Source organism: Hippopotamus amphibius, chromosome 17 (assembly GCF_030028045.1).
Source record: "Hippopotamus amphibius kiboko isolate mHipAmp2 chromosome 17, mHipAmp2.hap2, whole genome shotgun sequence".
NCBI lineage: Eukaryota > Metazoa > Chordata > Mammalia > Artiodactyla > Hippopotamidae > Hippopotamus > Hippopotamus amphibius.
The window spans coordinates 51,394,525-51,412,239 of NC_080202.1; the positions used below are offsets into that span (position 1 = coordinate 51,394,525).

Genomic DNA, 17,715 nt, shown 5'->3' on the forward strand with positions numbered 1-17,715 from the left:
GGAACCTGTGTCCCCTGCATTGGCAGGTGGATTCTTAACCACTGTGCCACAGGGAAGCCTAGAGAATGTTCTGATTTCATTCTTTTACGTGTAGTGGTCCAGTTTTCCCAGCACCATTTATTGAAGAGACTGTCATTTCTCTATTGCATGCTCTTGTCTCCTTTGTCATAGATTGATCATAGTTTGTGGGTTTATTTCTGGGCTGTCTGTACTGTTCCATTGATTTATGTGTCTGTTTTGTGCCAGTATCACACTGTTTTGATTACTCTAGCTTTGTAGTATAGTCTGAAGTCAGGATGTGTGATTCTTCCAGCTCTTTTCTTCTTTCTCAAGGTTGTTTTGGCTTTTCGGAGTCTTTTGTATTTCCATACAAATTTAAAATTTTTTTGCTCTAGTTCTGTGAAAAATGCCATTGGTAATTTGATAGGGATTGCGTTGAATCTGTAGATTGCCTTGGGTAGTATGGTCGTTTTAGCAATATTCTTCCAGTCCAAGAACTGGAATATCTTTCCATCTTTTTGTGTCATCTTTAATACACTAACAATGAAATATCAGAAAGAGAAATTAAGGAACCAGTTCCATTTACCATTGCATCAAAAATAATAAAATACCCAGGAATAAATCTACCTAAGGAGACAGAAGACTTGTACTCCAAAAACTAAGATGCTGATGAAAGAAACTGAAGATGACACAAACAGATGGAAAGATATATACCATGTTCTCATTGTGGTTTTGACTTGCATTTCTGTATTTATTGATGTGCGTTTTTTCATCAGTGTTGAACACATAACATCATCTTTGGAAAAATGTCTATTCAGGACCTTTACCCATTTTTTATAGTCCAGTTATTTGATTTGTGTGTGTGTGTGTGTGTGTGTGTGTGTGTGTTGTTTTATTATTGTTGGGTTGTAGGAGTTCTTTATATATTTTTGATATTAACTTCTTATCAAGTATATGATTTGCAGACATTTTCTCCCATTTTGTAGGTTTCCTTTTCACTTTGAGTCCTTTAATGCACAAAAGGTTTTAAGTTTCATATAGTCCCATTGGTCTGTTTTTGCCTTTTTTAAAAAAAATATTTATTTATTTATTTGGCTGCTGTGGGTCTTAGTTGTAACGTGGATCTTCATTGCAGTGTGTGGGATTTTTAGTTTCAGCATGCAGGGTCTTTAGCGCGGCATGCAGGATCTAGTTCCTTGACCAGGGATCAAGCTCGGACTCCCTGCATTGGAAGCACAGAGTCTTAACTCCTGGACCACCAGGGAAGTCCCAGTCTGTTTTTGCTTTTGTTGCCTGTGCTTTGGATGTCACGTCCAAGAAGTCATTGCCAAGTCCAAAGTCATGAAGCTTTTTTGCCTGTGTTTTATCCCAGGAGTTTTGTAGTTTGGGATCTTACGTTTAGGTCTTTAACCCATTTTAAGTTAGCTTTTGTACATGATGTAAGTTAAGGATCAACTTCATTCTTCTGGGTGTGGGTGGAGATCAGTTTTCCCAACAGCATTTGTTGAAGAGACCATCTTCTTCCCCATTGGTGCTCAGAATTTGTTTAATAGCAGGTTATTACAAGTTTTGCTCAGCTTTCATCTATTGGAGTCCATTAATCTCTTCAAGAGTATAAAGGCTGGAGGTTAATCAGCAGCTTATCTCCCCGTGCCTAGTGAGTGCATCCAGGGAACCAGGTGGTGTGTCTAGTGGTGGAGGCATGGCCTGCACTGTGGGGTGAAGGATTCCTGCGCTGTCAGGGGTCTGAGGCTGCACACTGAGCCAGGAGCGGTTTAAGGACTGAAACATGGTAGTCCTTTGAGTTTGGGCTGTGGCCACATCCTGTTACAGCCAGACTTACTTGAGGTGGCTTGTGTGTCACAAGACCATTAAATTGTTTATAAGGAGAGCTGTGTTCCTTGTGGATAATGTTAAGTACAGAGTCCTTTCTAGGGTTTCTACTAGGTCTTTAATTTGAAACTTCTCCTTGAGCGAGCTGATGGACTTTGCGTCCATCTTGTGTGGCTCTGACTGTACAGGTAGGAGTCGATTCTTAGGTTAACTTCTGATTTTCAGAGGTTTTGCCCTTTGTTGTACCCTCACTGTCGCAGGAGCTCGTCACGACAGACCAGAGTGGGAGCTGGGGAGACCGGTGGGGTGGCCTTGCTGTGACATGAACCATTCAGAATGCAGTGGCTTCTCTGAGCCCCACACTCCTCGTGGGGGTTCCTGTTGCTCCCCTGAGAGTGTGTTGGGCTTCCTTCCGTCATGGAGCACAGCACAGCTGGAAATCTGCTGACGTGTTCCGCTTCACATAATTTGTAAATGTTTGTGAGCATTTTGGACTTCTGGTGGAAGAGGTGTTTAAAGTGGTGAAAAGGAATTCCAGCTTTTGCATCGCAGTGTTTTGCATGCTTTCTCAAAGCTTACAAATTTTGCTACACCTTAAACTATGAATTCAGATATTTCATACATTTTGCTACATTGGCTTCTTAGGTGCTTAGTGTTTATACATGAAAATACAGCTGAGAAGTCTGAAGCTAATTATTTTCCTAGCTGATCACTGTTCTCCTTTCTGATGGTAGATGGAAATTGCTGATTAAAAATATCAAATGCTGACTGTTACGTTTTTACTTTTTTTCTTTTCTTTTTTTAAATTGTAAAATATACATACTGACTTATTTTTATCATTTCAGAATTTCTAGAAGGAGGTGTTGGCCATATTGAAATGCTATTTCGCTGCAACTATTTAGCTTTAGTTGGTGGTGGAAAAAAACCAAAATACCCTCCAAACAAAGGTAAAGTAATCCTGCATTTAATAACGCACCTCACATGTAGTCCTGTCTTGAACTTTTTAGAGTATCTTTGTGTCTCTGGCCACATTGTGCCTTCCCTGGGGGCCCTGTGACACATGAAGGACTAGTCCTTGGGAGAGAAATCTGGAAAGAGAGTGTCTGATCTCTGCTGCCCCCAGGAGAAGAAATGTGTGACGAGGGTCACTTGTCCCCGTGGACGTAGAACACGTGCTTTTCAGTCGTGTTGGGTGGATGGGGGCCTCCACCCCATCTTGTTCTGGGTGTTTGTCTGCAGTTGGTGTGCTGTGCTGTGAGTTCCTTCTAAAGCCAGGTGTGGGGAGGCTACTGCAGAGAGCCACTGACTCACCGAAACACGTAGAACAGAGAACAGCTAGCTGGGCTCTGGGTTGAGGAGTGTTGTTCCTGGTGTGTGTGTGTGAGTCTGTGTTCAAAGAGGTGGCAGTGTAAAGGGTGTGGGTGTTTGATAGTAAGGGAGAAACAGAAACTACAACCACAGCTGAATATCACGAGCCTATAACTAGGTATCATTTGGGGCATGAGGAAGATACCCAGAAAAGGAGGGTGGAGCAGGAGAAGAGGGGCAGGTGGATGGGGGCAGACCTGGGGGTCTCAGGTGAGGGTGTGGTTGGGAAAGCAGTGCCAGCAGGTCTCAGGAATGTTCTGGTCTAGAAGCAAGTAAGTGCAAGGCTGAGGAGCCTGGAGGTTGGAAGCAGAAAGGGGAGCCGTGCTCACAGGAAGAGGCAGGAGAGGGAGGTGAATGTGGGCGTCAGAGGCAGATGCAGAGCCGGGAGGAGGCCTGGGTGATCACTGCAGCCCTGGGGGGCTGCTGAGTTGGAGCCCACTGGTGACAGGCTCCCCTGTGTCAAGGGCCATGGAGACCACTCTTTTTCAAAGCTTGGCAGGCAAAGAGTGTAGTAAGGGAGGTCTCCCTACGAAGAGTAAAGATGGGGGTGAGCTGGAGGTCTGCCTGAGATCATGAAGCGCAGAAAAGGGGGGCACGGAAGCACAGAGTTCTGCCTGGCTCTGGGCAGGCTGGGGGCCCAGCTGGCAGTTCTCATTGGAACCTGGTGGGTTTTGTGGACGTGATATGGGCAATGAATCCACTCGGGTGAGGCTTCGCCCTGATAACCACAGAGGCTGAAGGGCAGGAAACCTGGCTGCTGTCCAGGTCGTTGCCAGCATGCCTGGATGGGCAGGACCTGTGGCTGTGAGTCCTGAGAGAGGCCACCCAGAAGCGACACCGAAGCAGTTGTGCTGGGGGCCGGGGCAGGTCTTGCAGTAGAACAAGCATTACTTGACCTGGGCTCCTTGGAGATGGGCAGAGATCCTGCCGCTGGATCAGTGTTTGTCATATGAAGAATTTCATTGATCATTGATCATTGGTGAGGAGTCAGGAGCCTGGCCCCGCTTGTGGCATTGTTTGGGGGGGGCAGGTTACTGCTCCCCGCCCCCAAGGGAGCAGGGGACTGGATAATCTCTGGGGTCTCTTTCACCTGTAACATCTTATTCTCAGTAAAAAAAAATTCTAAGAATGAAAGGGTCTCAGAAGTTTTGCAGACTTAGGAGAAAGCAATTTTCTAACAACATTTTAAGTTAAGCTTTTTATAGTGTGCTGAGGGCAATTTTTAAAAAAGAGCTTGGTCTGTTTAAACTTTTGTAAGATTAAATATATATTTTTTCAGTAATGTCAAAATTACTTCTTAATATTTTAATAATTATCAATTAAGATACATGTTGTTATACTGTAAAGAATCTAGTGTCTTTGGTTTGTGAAAACAGAATAAGACCGGACCACTGCAGTAGTCGTCATGGTGACCAGCTGGGTCCTGACAAGGTGCTGTTCAGGGAGCATAGAGGCCCTTTCCATTTAGGAGGAAGTCCAGAATTCTGGAATATAATTTTTGCTATCAGGAACAGTATTAAGAGACAGATATACAGAATCCTTCCCAGCACATTTTAAATTTTTGGTTCCCTGCAGTAAGGCAACTCACAGCTAGCCCTCACAGGCCACGAGGAGTTGACAGTCACCAGGGTCCTTTGATTTTTCTTACTGCTCAAGGCATCGTGTCTGGTCACTTTTGTGAGTGAGAATTTGTGCTGCTGCCTCTGGGGCTTCATCACGCTGTTTCCAGACATTTCTGAAAAGGGAATTTACCCGTTTTTGTGACACCCTTGACATCTTCGTCTGTGGGCTTCTGTCTGGTTTGGGTCAGTTGCAGACTTTCTGGTGTTAGGTTGCAGGGCCAGAGGAATTTCACTGACTCGCCTTTCATGTTCAAGAGTAGACTGTCCTTTGCCCAGAAGGTTGTGAACATTTGGTTTTGGAAAGATTATTTTCAATAAGGTAACTGTCCACTCACTGACATGTTGGTGCCCTTTAAGGAAGAGCTGATGGGGGAGTTTATCAAAGATGGTGTTTCAGGGAGCAAGGAGAACACAGTCCTCTGCTTCATTTTTGAGTGGCTGTAAATTGTAACTAACCTCTTCCACAGTAAATACGTTTTATGTTATTTGATAATAATTTTGGCAGTTCTGGTAGGCTGGTATTCAGTTCTTTCTTTTTTTTTTTCCGAGTTGAGAACAGTGTTTTTATTTACCAACCAGTTATTCTGATCCCTTTTCTTTCAACAAATTTTAATGATCAATACATTATTTGTGATTTTTTTTAATAATACTTAAATAAAACCAGATTTTACCTTATGAAATTTAAATTTTAGCTTTTATGTTAAAAGAAAACTAGGAACTAATGGTACACAAGATCTAGAGGATTAAACACCAAATTTTAAATTGTGTTTTTCTTTTTTCAGTAAAAGTAATAACATAACTAGAAATATAGTGCCTTAGAGCTGTTAATGTTAGATAACTTACCTGGTTTCTGAGTCTATTAGTCAAAGAGTGCTTATGGTTGCAAAATATGGGCATATGGTTAGATCAGCACCATTAATAGAAGAAATTAAATCCAAGCCCACCATAATGATTAATTTTATTAAGGGAGTTCAGTTCTTTCTTGGTCTGAAACTTAGGACATTTACCCATTATGGCAAAACTTACCCCTGAATCCCACCTTCCAGACTGTTGTTGGTCATGGTGTTGGGACCTTTAGGGGAAACATTCTTTCCCTTCCGTTCTCAGTCAGCCGTCACCTGACTGTTGAGGGAGCTTATTTCCCTCACCCCGCATGCTTCATACCCAGCTTTTCAAGTGGAGGAGAGAAGTCGTCTGGACACACGCTCCTCATCGTCCAGGGTTGTCTATAAATTGTCTTAGCCCTTGGGACGTAAACTGCTAATCCATCCTGATGGAAGATTGTAGTGTGAGCAGAAGATACTCCCGAGCTTGAAGCAGAGCGAGAACAGTCAGGGCTGAAGAACCCTGGCTCTGGTTTTTATGTGTCTGATTTTTTCCCATGAAACAACCCTTTCTTTCCTTGATCCACGTTTATCTTCAGCACTTGGTACCTGTGGCTGGCTTTTTGGCTCAGTCTAGTGGAATTAAGGAAAGAGAGGTGGAGAGAAGTTTGCCTGAAAGTTAGGCGAGGGTTGGCAGAGAGGAGGTTCAAGTGCAGTGAATGCCTGTGTGTGTAGAGAGGCAGAGGTTGGCTGCCTGAGGTGTGAGCAGGTGTGTGATTGCTAAAGAGGAAGGCGGGAGGGCAGGAGAGAGGGGGTGAGCGGGCGGGCGGGTCTGAGACCTGGGGGGCAGGACCGTCCTTCCAGTGGGAGAGCCGAAGGTCTCTCCCCCGACCCCTGACCCCTGGTCAGATATTTGCGACGTGAGGACCCATTCAGGAGCGGCCTTAATTAGCACAGCAGCCCCTGGCCTGTTCGTTACCGTGTTCATAAAACTCTTTCCTGTTCCAGTGATGATCTGGGATGACCTGAAGAAGAAGACTGTGATTGAAATAGAATTTTCTACTGAAGTCAAGGCTGCCAAATTACGGCGAGATAGGTAGGTTTGGTGTCTCATTTTTAGAGGTGGAACAGTCACTTTCCCTGAAGATGGCTGAAATCACTGAAGGAAGAGAAGTGTTCAGGAAAATGATGTATAAAAACGTGAGACTGTAGTTTATAACCCAAGGACATAAGGCAGTGAGCTTTCTTTGCCTCCCAGGATGGCTTAGAGGTGAGTGGTCAGTGGGTGTGGGTAAAGCGCCCCCCTGTGGCCCTGCCCCTCAGCTCTCAGCCCTTCAGGGGAGCCGCCCCACCCAGCAAGCGCAGACTCAGGGCACACGTTTCCAACCTTGAATTGCCCTCCTGCCTTCCTCTCAGCCCACACTTGTCCACATGCTGCCTCATAAATGTTTCGATTTGAAGGTAAAGGAAAATTGAGGAACTCCTCAGGGAAGGTGTCATTGAACCTCACCTGTTGAAAGCAGCAGGTCTCTCTCAGCCGTTACCTTCCTCATGTTTAGGAGAACACAGAAGTTTTTCCCAGTGTGTTGATCGAAATAGAGCAAAGCTTCAGCGATTTGGATTTTAATTTGGTGTGATTTACGTGTTATGCTCAGCTGAACCAGGCGAGTGTGAATAGGGGTTTGTCATCCCTGCCCTCGTAGGTAGATTTGTTTCTTCCAGGAATGTCCGTGTTTAGGGGCTCGTAATAATGCAAATCCTGGAGCCAAATCAAGGATCTCCCACTTTCTTCCATTTCTGAATTGTCAAGACATGTCTAAAAGTGGGATCAGATAGAATTTCTGCCATTGTGTCCTGCGTGGCTCTTATTCCAGACAGAATATTTGATGAGAAGGCCCCCATCCCCCAAGGCTATTTGTGCCTCCACCCAGGTGAGAGGTGCTTATTCCTAGTGCCAGCCTCGCGTCCAGGGGCTCCTTGCCAACCTGCTCCACAGACCTCACTGCCCAGCACCCGGCTACAGGAAAGGCCCTCTTGCGTGTGCTCGTTGGAGAGTTTCTGTTTCCAAATGATAAGAATAAAAGTCACAAAATGTTTGAGTTTCACTTTAGGGGAGAGAAATTCTGATGGTGTTTTTCTCTTTCCAGAATTGTGGTTGTTTTGGACTCTATGATCAAGGTGTTTACATTCACACACAATCCCCATCAGTTGCACGTCTTTGAAACCTGCTATAACCCTAAAGGTAAGAATCCAGAGGAGGATGGACTGTGGAAACTGGCTTCCTAGGTCTGGTCCAGGTGGGATGCAGGCCCGTGCTGGGCACCTCTCCTTCAGGTGGTCCTGGAGCAGTATCGCCCTAGTGGTGGGTCCCGGGGCATCTGGGGCGCTGGGGGGGGGGTCTGGGAGACGCAGGCTCCTCCCCTCGGCCCCCACCTTCCACCTTCTGCCATGAACCTTCCCGTGCTCACAGCCCAGCCTCCTCACTGTGGTTCTGAGAACCCCGCCTCTTACCAGAATCATCGGGGTCCCTCTCGGGACTTTTCACAGTGACTACCAGCCATTCAGGAGCTCCATGGTGAGCTCTGAAATCCATGTTTTTATTAAGTTCTGAGGTATTTCCTTCCTTTTTTCTTCTGGTGGGTGGATTGTATGTGGCTGACTTTATTGTATCATCTTAACTTTGCTTTTAAAATTTTTGGTTTTTTCTTCCAGCTTTATTGAGGTATAATTTACATAAAACTCAGTCATTTTAAGTGTATCGTCAGGGTGGAACAGTCCTGTCACTCCAGTTTCCCCAGGCTGTGCCCTTCCCCACCTGACCTTCAGGTTTTGCCTTTTCAGATGTGTTTGGTGTCTTTCTCTTTAATATTTTTTAGCTCCCTCCATGTTTTTGTGTGTGTGCATTTATTTTGTTGCTTTTTATAGCTGAGTAATATACCATCATATGGATATACCGCAGCTGTTGATCTACACCAGAGTTTTGGCTATTATGAATACAAGCTGCTCCTCATGTTTTCATGCAGGTCCTTGTGTGGATGTATTTTTTCATTTCTCTTGGGTATATACTGAGGAGTACAGTTGCTGGGTCATAATGTAATTATTTTTTAGGTTCCACATATAAGTGTTAACGTATAGTATCTGTCTGTCTTTCTCTGACTTATTTCACTTAGCAAAATAACCTCCAGTCATCCATGTTATTGCAGATGGCAAGATTTCATTCCTTTTTATGGCTGAGTAGTATTTCATTGTGTATCTGTTCATTCTCTGTGTCTTGATTGGAGCATTTAGTCCATTTGCACTTAAAGTAATTATTGATAGGTATGTACTTAATGCCACAAATCGTTTTGGGTTGTTTTTGTAGGGTCTTTTTCGTTCCTGTCTTCTTTTGTTCTCCTCCTTTGTGGTTTTGACTGTCTTTAGTGTTATATTTGGATTCCTTTCTCTTTTTTGTATGTGTATCTATTACAGATTTTTGGTTTGTGGTTACCATGAGGTTTAATGTATAGCCATCTATATACATACATGTGATTATTTTAAATGGCTCTTTTAATTTCAAATGCATTTTAACAACCTTACATTTTACTCCCTTCTCCCACAATCTGTTTTTGACATTGTTGTTTTTTTTAAATATATTTATTTTAAAATTTTATTATTTTATTTATTTATTGACTGCATTGGGTCTTTGTTGCTGCACACAGGCTTTCTCTAGTTGCGATGAGCAGGGGCCACTCTTCGTTGCGGTGTATGGGCTTCTTCTCATTGCGGCAGGTTCTCTTGTTGCAGAGCATGGGCTCTAGATGTGCAGGCTTCAGTAGTTGTGGCATGTGGGCTCAATAGTTGTGGCTTGCGGGCTCTAGAGTGCAGACTCAGTAGTTCTGGCGCACAGGCATAGTTGCTTTGTGGCATGTGCAGTCTTCCTGGCCCAGGGATCAAACCTGTGTCCCCTGGATCAGCAGGTGGATTCTTAACCACTGCACCACCAGGGAAGTCCCAACATTATATTTTACATATTTTTGTTTTGCGTATCCTTTACTTACTGCAGATGTAGATGATTTTACTACTTTTGTCTTTTAACCTTCCCACTAGCTTTGTGTGTGGTTGATTTTATTACTTTTACTCTATATTTGCCTTAATCAATAAACTTTTTCCTTTAACAGTTTTTATGGTTCTACTTGTGGCCTTTTCTTTTTGCTTAGAGAGGTCCCTTTACCATTTGTTTAAAAGATTATTTTTTCTGCATTGAATTACCTTGATACCTTTTTTTTTTTTTAAATCAAATAAGTATAATGTTTTCCTGGACTCTTTATTCTGCTCCAGTGGTCTGTGTTTCTGTTCTTAGGCCAATATCAGACCACCTTGATTTCTGGAACTTTAAGGTAATTCTTGAAATTAGATGTAGTAAGTCCTCTACTAGTGTTCCTGTTTTATAAGAATTTGGGGTGCTATTCTAGGACCTTTTACTTTCCTTATAACTCAGTGACAGCTTGTCTGTTTCTTCAGAAAAGCCTGCAGAGATTTTAACTGTGATTGCACCTACTCTGCAGATGGATAAAGGTGGGTTCCAACCCGTGGTCACAGAACAGCTCTCCACCCACAGGTCTCTGGTTTTCCTTTGCAGTGTGTTATAGTGTCTTTACATCTCTCGTTAAATTTATTGAGTTTTGATTTTTTTGTGTTATTATTAGAGGATTCATTTTTAGATTTTACAATTTTTTATTCTCCGTGGTGGTACCCCAAAAGACAGACATTTGATAAAGTTTATTCAGTAATAAGTTCAGCAAATGTTTCCAATTATGAAGCCATCTCATGGGAGGGAGCTTTGCTTGGCCCTCTGCTGCCCTTTATAGGGAAAAGATTTTGTGAATAATTCTTACGTTTTCATGGGACCTGGAAGGCGGAGAGTAGGTGTGGTTGTGGAAAAGCAGAAGCTTTGAGATGGTCCTGAGTCCTTAACGCATTTCCCCTTCTCTGTTTAGGCCTCTGTGTCCTGTGCCCCAATAGTAACAACTCACTCCTGGCCTTCCCGGGTACACACACGGGCCACGTGCAGCTCGTAGACCTGGCTAGCACCGAGAAGCCACCAGTGGACATTCCCGCCCATGAGGGCGTCCTGAGCTGCATTGCTCTCAACCTGCAGGGAACAAGAATTGCGACCGCATCTGAGAAAGTAAGTGTGTATCCACGCCTCCATAGTGGCCTCACCTGCCATAGGGTGTGGCTCCTAGGAAACCAGCCCTTCCCTGAAGATCCTGACCCCCAAGAGCTTCTTGGCCACCTCCTCTCAGGAAGTGAGTCATAGTTGACATAGAAGATCCAAAAGTCATTTTATTTCATTGTGCCCCATCTGTTTGGCCCCAGCATTAGTACTTCTTTTTCTAACTAGGCATGGGAGTTATAATTAAGATGCCATTTCTCTGGACAGTGAGTGCACTCACGGCTCCCAGGGCCCGAGACAGCCCCGGGCCTCTGCCAGGGGAGCATGTGCACAGGGCTCCAAGGGGCCTGTGGACCTGGGCCCCGGGGCTCCCTGACCCTCTCTCGGCCCCTGCCCACTGCCATCGGACTGAAGAGACTCTAGTCCGTTCTTGGTGACAACAGAGGGAAAGTTGAATTTTAGGTAATGTGGGTGAGTTTGGGAAAGGGTCAGATGGGCTAATGGGTTTGTGAATGTAACTCATTTCAAAAAAACTCAAAAGTTGTGAATCTTTGATAATGAAACACTTCACTGTTTTTCAAAGGGGACCCTTATACGAATATTTGATACTTCATCAGGGCATTTAATCCAGGAACTGCGAAGAGGATCTCAAGCAGCTAATATTTATTGGTAAGAAAGCTTGTTGTTTTACCCTAGAGAAGGGGCCCTGTGTGATCTGGAGGGAGAGTCAGGACCACCCCTACAAGGCGGGCGAGGGCTGCTGTGCTGGTTTTATTATTACTAATTTAACTCCTTATTATGGGAATATACACAGAAGTAGAGAGAATATTATAATTAACTACAAAGAACCCATCATCCTGCATTTGTCAGAATTTGCCTGTTTTATTTCATCTCTTCACTGTCCCTCTGGCTTATTTTTCGGTAGTATCTTCATGCAAGCCCTGGAGGCCTTGTTAGCCCGTCTGTAGTCACTTCAGCCACCTGTGAGGCTGACCAGCTCTCTGTGGTGGTTGTTACCATGTCCCACAGTATCTGTGGCTCTGACGGGGCTGCACCCCTGCTTGGGCAGGACCTTGTTCTTTGTGTCTGTGGCCTTTGCAGGTGTGGCGCTGCACTGGGGCCTGAGTGATAAAAATGTAGCTAGTATCTGGACGTAGCGTCCGTGAGGCTGTGGTGCAGCCCTCTCTTCCGCCTGTCTGCTCTCGGGCCCTTCCAGCCAGCCTGAGTGATGCCCACCTCCACAGGGGCTGGGTCGTTGGAGGGGAGTTTTTCTCCCCCGAGTGGCATGTTGGAGTGGCCTCAGGGCCCCTGGGGTGGCAGGGTAGTCGGCAGGAAGCCCCTTCCCTCTCCCTGACACCTGAGGAGGGGCTGTGCCCTGGCTTTGACCCTCTGGTTCTGTGCTGAGCCCCATCAGCTGGTCAGGAGGGGGTGGATCTTAAAATGACTGTCCTGACCACGGGGGTGCTGAGGTCAGGGCTCACTCTTCAGTCCACATGAGACCATGAGACCCAAGATCCGAGTTTCGTCTGGTTTCTCTGCAGCATTAACTTCAATCAGGACGCTTCCCTCATCTGCGTGTCCAGTGACCACGGCACGGTGCACATTTTTGCAGCTGAAGATCCAAAAAGGAATAAACAGTCAAGGTAGGTTTCCCAGTTAGGACAAAGCATTGCCTGAGTGTTGCCCCACTCGGTCTGCGTCATAGCCAGGATGCTTTTCATTGGTTGTTCATTTGATTCTCTGAAAACCAATGCAGATTACTTGATGCTAAGACAGTGGCCTCATGACTTCCCCTGCCATTAGCTCCTTAGGAAACGTCTGATGAGGACCCAGGCACCTTCAGAGAGGTAGAACTTGGTCCTGAACTCCGACCGTCATCCTTGTGTTTGCTGTTCAGAAAGTTAATTTGGTGGCAGTAGAACCCTGTGCCCCTTCTGGTGCTGATGGTTTCTGGGTTTATAATAAAGCCATTTGTAATGATTTAGCTTTTTCATGTGAAAAATAAAAATTAAAAGCAAAAATAGAATGTAAATCATTAAGGCTAAGTCAGCATTAAAGAGAGCTGTGTCTCTAACTTTGTTATGTGACCGTGAACTTTTTCTTTGCTTCTTTGTCCTCACAGTTTGGCATCGGCCAGTTTCCTCCCAAAATACTTCAGTTCCAAGTGGAGTTTTTCCAAGTTTCAGGTTCCCTCAGGCTCTCCGTGCATTTGTGCCTTTGGAACAGAGCCAAACGCTGTCATTGGTAAGTGGTCCTTCTGGAGGAGAGTGGCCCCCAGGTGTGGTCAGTGCTGCACCGGCTCCACTGGAGGCCCTTCCTCTCTCCTGCGGGTCAGGGTCTGCACAGCCACCTGCCCTCCGGGGTTTCCCGGGCAGTCAGTGGGGCAGATCATTTGGCCTTGGAACCGACAACCAGCGATGGTTCCCCCATTGCTACACTGGCTGAGTAGATACAGCTCCCCTAGAACCAGCGGGGTTCTCGGTCAGGTGTGTCCCCGCCACCCACAGATCCCTTGGGGCTGCTCGGCCTCCACTCAGCCTGTGCAGTGTGCTCAGTGCAGGCTGCTTGCTTTGCACCCTGAGTGACATGGTCTCCTCTGCCCAGCAATCTGTGCCGACGGCAGCTACTACAAGTTCCTGTTCAACCCCAAGGGGGAGTGCGTCCGGGACGTGTATGCGCAGTTCTTGGAGATGACCGACGACAAGCTGTGACCCTCCACCAGGAGCGCGAGCACCACAGCCCCCGGGCGCCCAGCGGCCCCTCGAGCTCCTGGGGTTGGTGATGATGGGCTGGAGGGACGGCCTGGGACCTTGTTGCGAAGCCATACGTGGTCGTCTGTTTTCCAAAGCCAGACCTCCCGAGTCCAGTGTTAAAGGAAGAATCTTCAGGGCATGTGGACACTCACACCTGACCGCTGGCTTCACCTTTCGTTCAGCCGTGACACTCACTTCATTGGTTCTGCCACATCCACCGCCTGCAGCCAGGGCTCCGGACAAACTGGGGGCGCATTGCAAAGAGGAGGGACAAAGTGAAATTTGTTTGTGGTGTCAGATTCCATCATTTTTACTGAGTCTGTACCGGGGAGGTGAACACGTGTAAATGTTGGTTCTTTCTCACTAGATGTAAGTGGGATAATCATACCAGCAGCCTTAGGAAAGGACGAAGGAAGCCCTGCTCCCATCTAAACTGAAGAAAATTAGAGGACACAGGCCTGGCATCTTCCTCAAGAGCTGCGGGTCGCACGTCCCATCTCATTGGAGCCATTGGAACTGAGGCAGCACCAGGCCCACCCTGTGAGCAGCGTCTGTGGCCTCCTGGTGAAGCTCTGGGTCAGAGGGAGTTTCCCTGTCACGCGCAGGGAACAGAGCAATGCACAGCCTTTAAAGCTTGGTCATAGAAGACGGCGTCACTGAATTTGGAGGATACGAAGGGAAACGGGCGTCTCGACGAAGCCGTGCCCGGCCTCCTGTGGGCCTGGAGCGGATGCCTCTGCCGCCCCATTCCACGTCCCTTTCTCACCATCTGCTCTCCCCGTTTTTAAGAATAGCTGCACACTAATGTTCTGGGAACGAGAGGCACATACTTTTTTTAACGTTTGGTAACTAAAACAGGTTATGGGCTCTATATTATTAGTACTACTTGAAGTATATATTTAATTTTCTTAAATTCTCTTGAAACTTAATTTTATGTTTTGGTTTCAGGTTGCAAACATTAAAATCTGCAGCAGCAAGTTTTCAGTTTTGCCAGTTTTTTTACTGTCATGTAATCAACTAACTTTGTCTGTGGATCTTAGTGTGACGTTTGCATGTTACTTTTATGTGTATTTAATCATGAAATTTAATTTTGCACACTTATTTGTAATGTTTCTTTTAAATAAAAGTGACTAATTTTGTTGTATTCTGTACCCAGCAAGGGAAAAGAATTGTATGTTACAAAACCAAAGCCCCAGTTTTAGACCCTCGTTGCACTGCAGGCTGCAGGAGCAGCGCAGCGTGCTCTGTGCCTGAACTGTCCAGGACTGCGGGGGGCCGGGTGGACACCCTGCTACCTGTGCGGGGGGCGGCCTGGCTCCGGGAGCAGAGGGGAAGAGGGTGACGTTCACTGACAGTTTCCATCATCTCCGGTGGGGAAGCTCTGCCTGAGGTCCTTTTGGGGGACATTCCCCTCTGGGGAGACGCCAGCATGGTGTTGGGCCACCTGTCCGTGTCCGTCCAACACAAGCCCTAACGTTGGGCCCAGGAGTAGGAGGGGTCCTTCACGTTTATGTGATCAGCAGTTTATATTTTCCCCAAATACAATCTCTTTACTGTATCCAAATATACATTAAACTAGGAAAAAGTTTTGTGAAGGAAGTGTAGGTGTCACGGTGTGTGATGCGCTTCAGGCTGGTGAGGAAAGCTGGGCTGAGTGAGGAGCCAGTTCACCGGCCCTGGGAGAAGCTGTAGCTGGGACAGCCCGGAATGTTCCAGCACCTCCATTAAGAGTCCACCGTGTGGGAGCAGGTCCTGGCTCTGCCACACTGGGCACAACCTTGCCTCCTTTATAAAATGGCAGAACAGGGACACCCTGGGCGATGTGCGAGTGACCCCCACCAAGGGCGCTGGTTTGTCTTTTGGGGGTTTCCCCTCGGGACAGTAAAGACACCACGTCTCACCTGGGAAACGGCCTGGACGAGGCTCCCAGGGAGCAGGGTGAGGTCTGGAGGGCCAAGGTGGCTAGGCACTGGCCACCCTCCCCAGGCCTGGGCGTGGGGCCTCATTTTACCGCCACCAGGGACGTGACGGAAGAGCCGTCCCTGGTGAGCGGGCTGTCGGGCGAACCTTCCCCTGTTCACTTAGTGCAGCAGCAGACTTGGTTTTTCAAACTAATAACCACTTATTTGTCACCTTATGTGGAGAAGGGGGGTTGCTCTAAGCCGGGGCCGGCTCCACTTCCTCCCTCGGCTGAGTCCTGCCAGCCCCTGAACGTGGGTACAGAGGGACACAGATGTAAAAATCCTGCGTCCAGGGCTTCCACAAGCCCCACTTGGTGGCTGGGCTGGACAGGCCTGGTTTGTTTCTCCCGCATGTGTCCATGGGAACATCCAGGAACCACCTCACGGGGCCCTGCTCACTGGACTCTCCTGCCTGCTTTCCAGGCCTTGGACGGGGAGGGCTCCCGTGTCTCAGGTGGGGACGGAGCCTTACATGCCCTGCAGCCGCCCCCCGCCGCCCCCCCTCCAACTCGTGTGTCCTCTTAGTCCTCAGTGGCGATAACCCCACTCACCACGGCCTGGAGGGTGAGGCCCACTCCCCCCTTATTCTGTAGCTTGTGAGACCAAAGCTTCTCATGCTTGCATTTCTCTTCTGCAACCAAACCAAACTCCTAGGAGATTTCACACAACTTGGTCCCTGGCCTCTTTCCTTTCTTTCTGTAAGAGGCATTTGATCAATTAAAAGACTTTTGGAACTTGGGCTAAAGTTTTGCTCTTCAAAATGGATCAGAAAATATTTATCAAAATACAAAATGTTCATTGTAAGATAGAAAAGAACATATAGAAGAATATAAAGTTGGAATCAAAATCACCCTGAGCTGCCATCTCCAGAGAAGACCACTCTCAGAAAGCCCATGCCCTCTGGGGTGAAATCTGAATTATTAGCGACATTACAGGGACCATTCTTTAACTTTTCACAACTCATGGACATGTCAGGACATACTGTAATTGCCCAAAGATGCCTATTTGTATTTGTTGCTTTTGTAAACATTTTGGAAATGGAAATCCTTGTGCATACATGTTTACACACTTGTCCACCCGTTCCTCTGAATAGAACTGGAACTGCCAGGCCAGAGAGTCTGCACGTACGAGATTTAGTAAGTTTGCCACCTCACCTGCCATGATTCTGTCCGCTTCAACAGCCAACACCTCACATCCTCACCAGGACCAGGCGCTGAGCACAAGCTTTTTAATCTTTGACGGAGAAGAAAGATCTCCGATTTCTAGCCAGGTTGAACATTTTGGAATACCTTTGCTGGCCATCTGTAATTATTTTGCAAATTGCTTATTCATGCCTTTGCCTATTTTTCTGTTGGTGTATTTTGTCTTTTTTAATGAGAACTTTAAAAATAAGTTCTCCCTTGTCCTTTTTTTCGCTTTGTGTTTATTTTGATTTGAGGGGTTTTACTTTGCTGTGTATGTATCTTGAATTTTTACATAGTCTGATCTACCAGCCTTTTTCCTTTATGGTTTCTAGTATTGGCTCTTGATTAAAACAAAACATTTTTCACTGGGTCTGATGTATGGGTCTTATTTTCATAATTCAGTCTGAGTGTGACTTCCAAGCATGTAATGAGGAAAGGGCCTCATCTTCCTGCACCGGATGGTCAGGCACTGCTCCAGCCAAGCGTGACTCAAGCCCAGCTCCTCTTCCTGCCCAGGGTTGTGGTGTCTCATCCACCTTAGCACTCTTTCCTGGTTTGGATGAAAATTATGCAATTGCCCTGCTACAGTGCCATCTGTCAGCCGATTCATTTGTTACCCACAGACTTGCTGTCCTACTTCACGAAGAACTATGTTCTGGTTACATGGCTCTGCTGATGTTAAGCATCCTTAAGCATTTTTTTTCCCAGATGAACTTTAAATGGCATAACAGCTAAAAATAAAATTTTATTGGCGTTCCAAAAACTCAAAAATGATTGTTTCTGAGGTGCTGAGGGACAGAATGTATCAGGCTTTGGTAAATATTTTCTCCCCAACAGTAACGTGGTAACAGCACAGAGGACACCATAAGTGCAGTGTGATTCATCTGTGGTTGTTTTTAATGGCAAAGCTATTCAACTTGTGTGGAAAGAAGCTGTGAGTCTTCCTTTGTCCTTCCTGTGTCCTGTTTCAAGATGATAAGAATTATTTTATGAAATTACAATATGGAAATTATGA

General features: G+C 46.2%; 1 protein-coding gene across 2 annotated transcripts in view; it reads left to right on the forward strand.

Annotated features, from left to right (window-relative positions):
* The window catches only part of WDR45B (WD repeat domain 45B), a 29,747-nt gene extending 12,682 nt beyond the window's left edge, over positions 1-17,065 (forward strand). Inside the window, exons 3-11 of one of the 2 annotated variants that reach the window (XM_057715807.1) lie at positions 2,679-2,780; positions 6,656-6,743; positions 7,795-7,889; positions 10,148-10,201; positions 10,624-10,814; positions 11,386-11,471; positions 12,344-12,445; positions 12,925-13,046; positions 13,407-17,065. In XM_057715807.1, coding sequence (XP_057571790.1) covers positions 2,679-2,780; positions 6,656-6,743; positions 7,795-7,889; positions 10,148-10,201; positions 10,624-10,814; positions 11,386-11,471; positions 12,344-12,445; positions 12,925-13,046; positions 13,407-13,513 — 947 coding nt within the window. In that variant the 3' untranslated portion in view covers positions 13,514-17,065. The remainder of the gene's footprint in view (positions 1-2,678; positions 2,781-6,655; positions 6,744-7,794; positions 7,890-10,147; positions 10,202-10,623; positions 10,815-11,385; positions 11,472-12,343; positions 12,446-12,924; positions 13,047-13,406) is intronic. The other variant, XM_057715808.1, reaches the window with a different exon arrangement.
* The last annotated feature ends 650 nt before the right edge of the window (positions 17,066-17,715 follow it).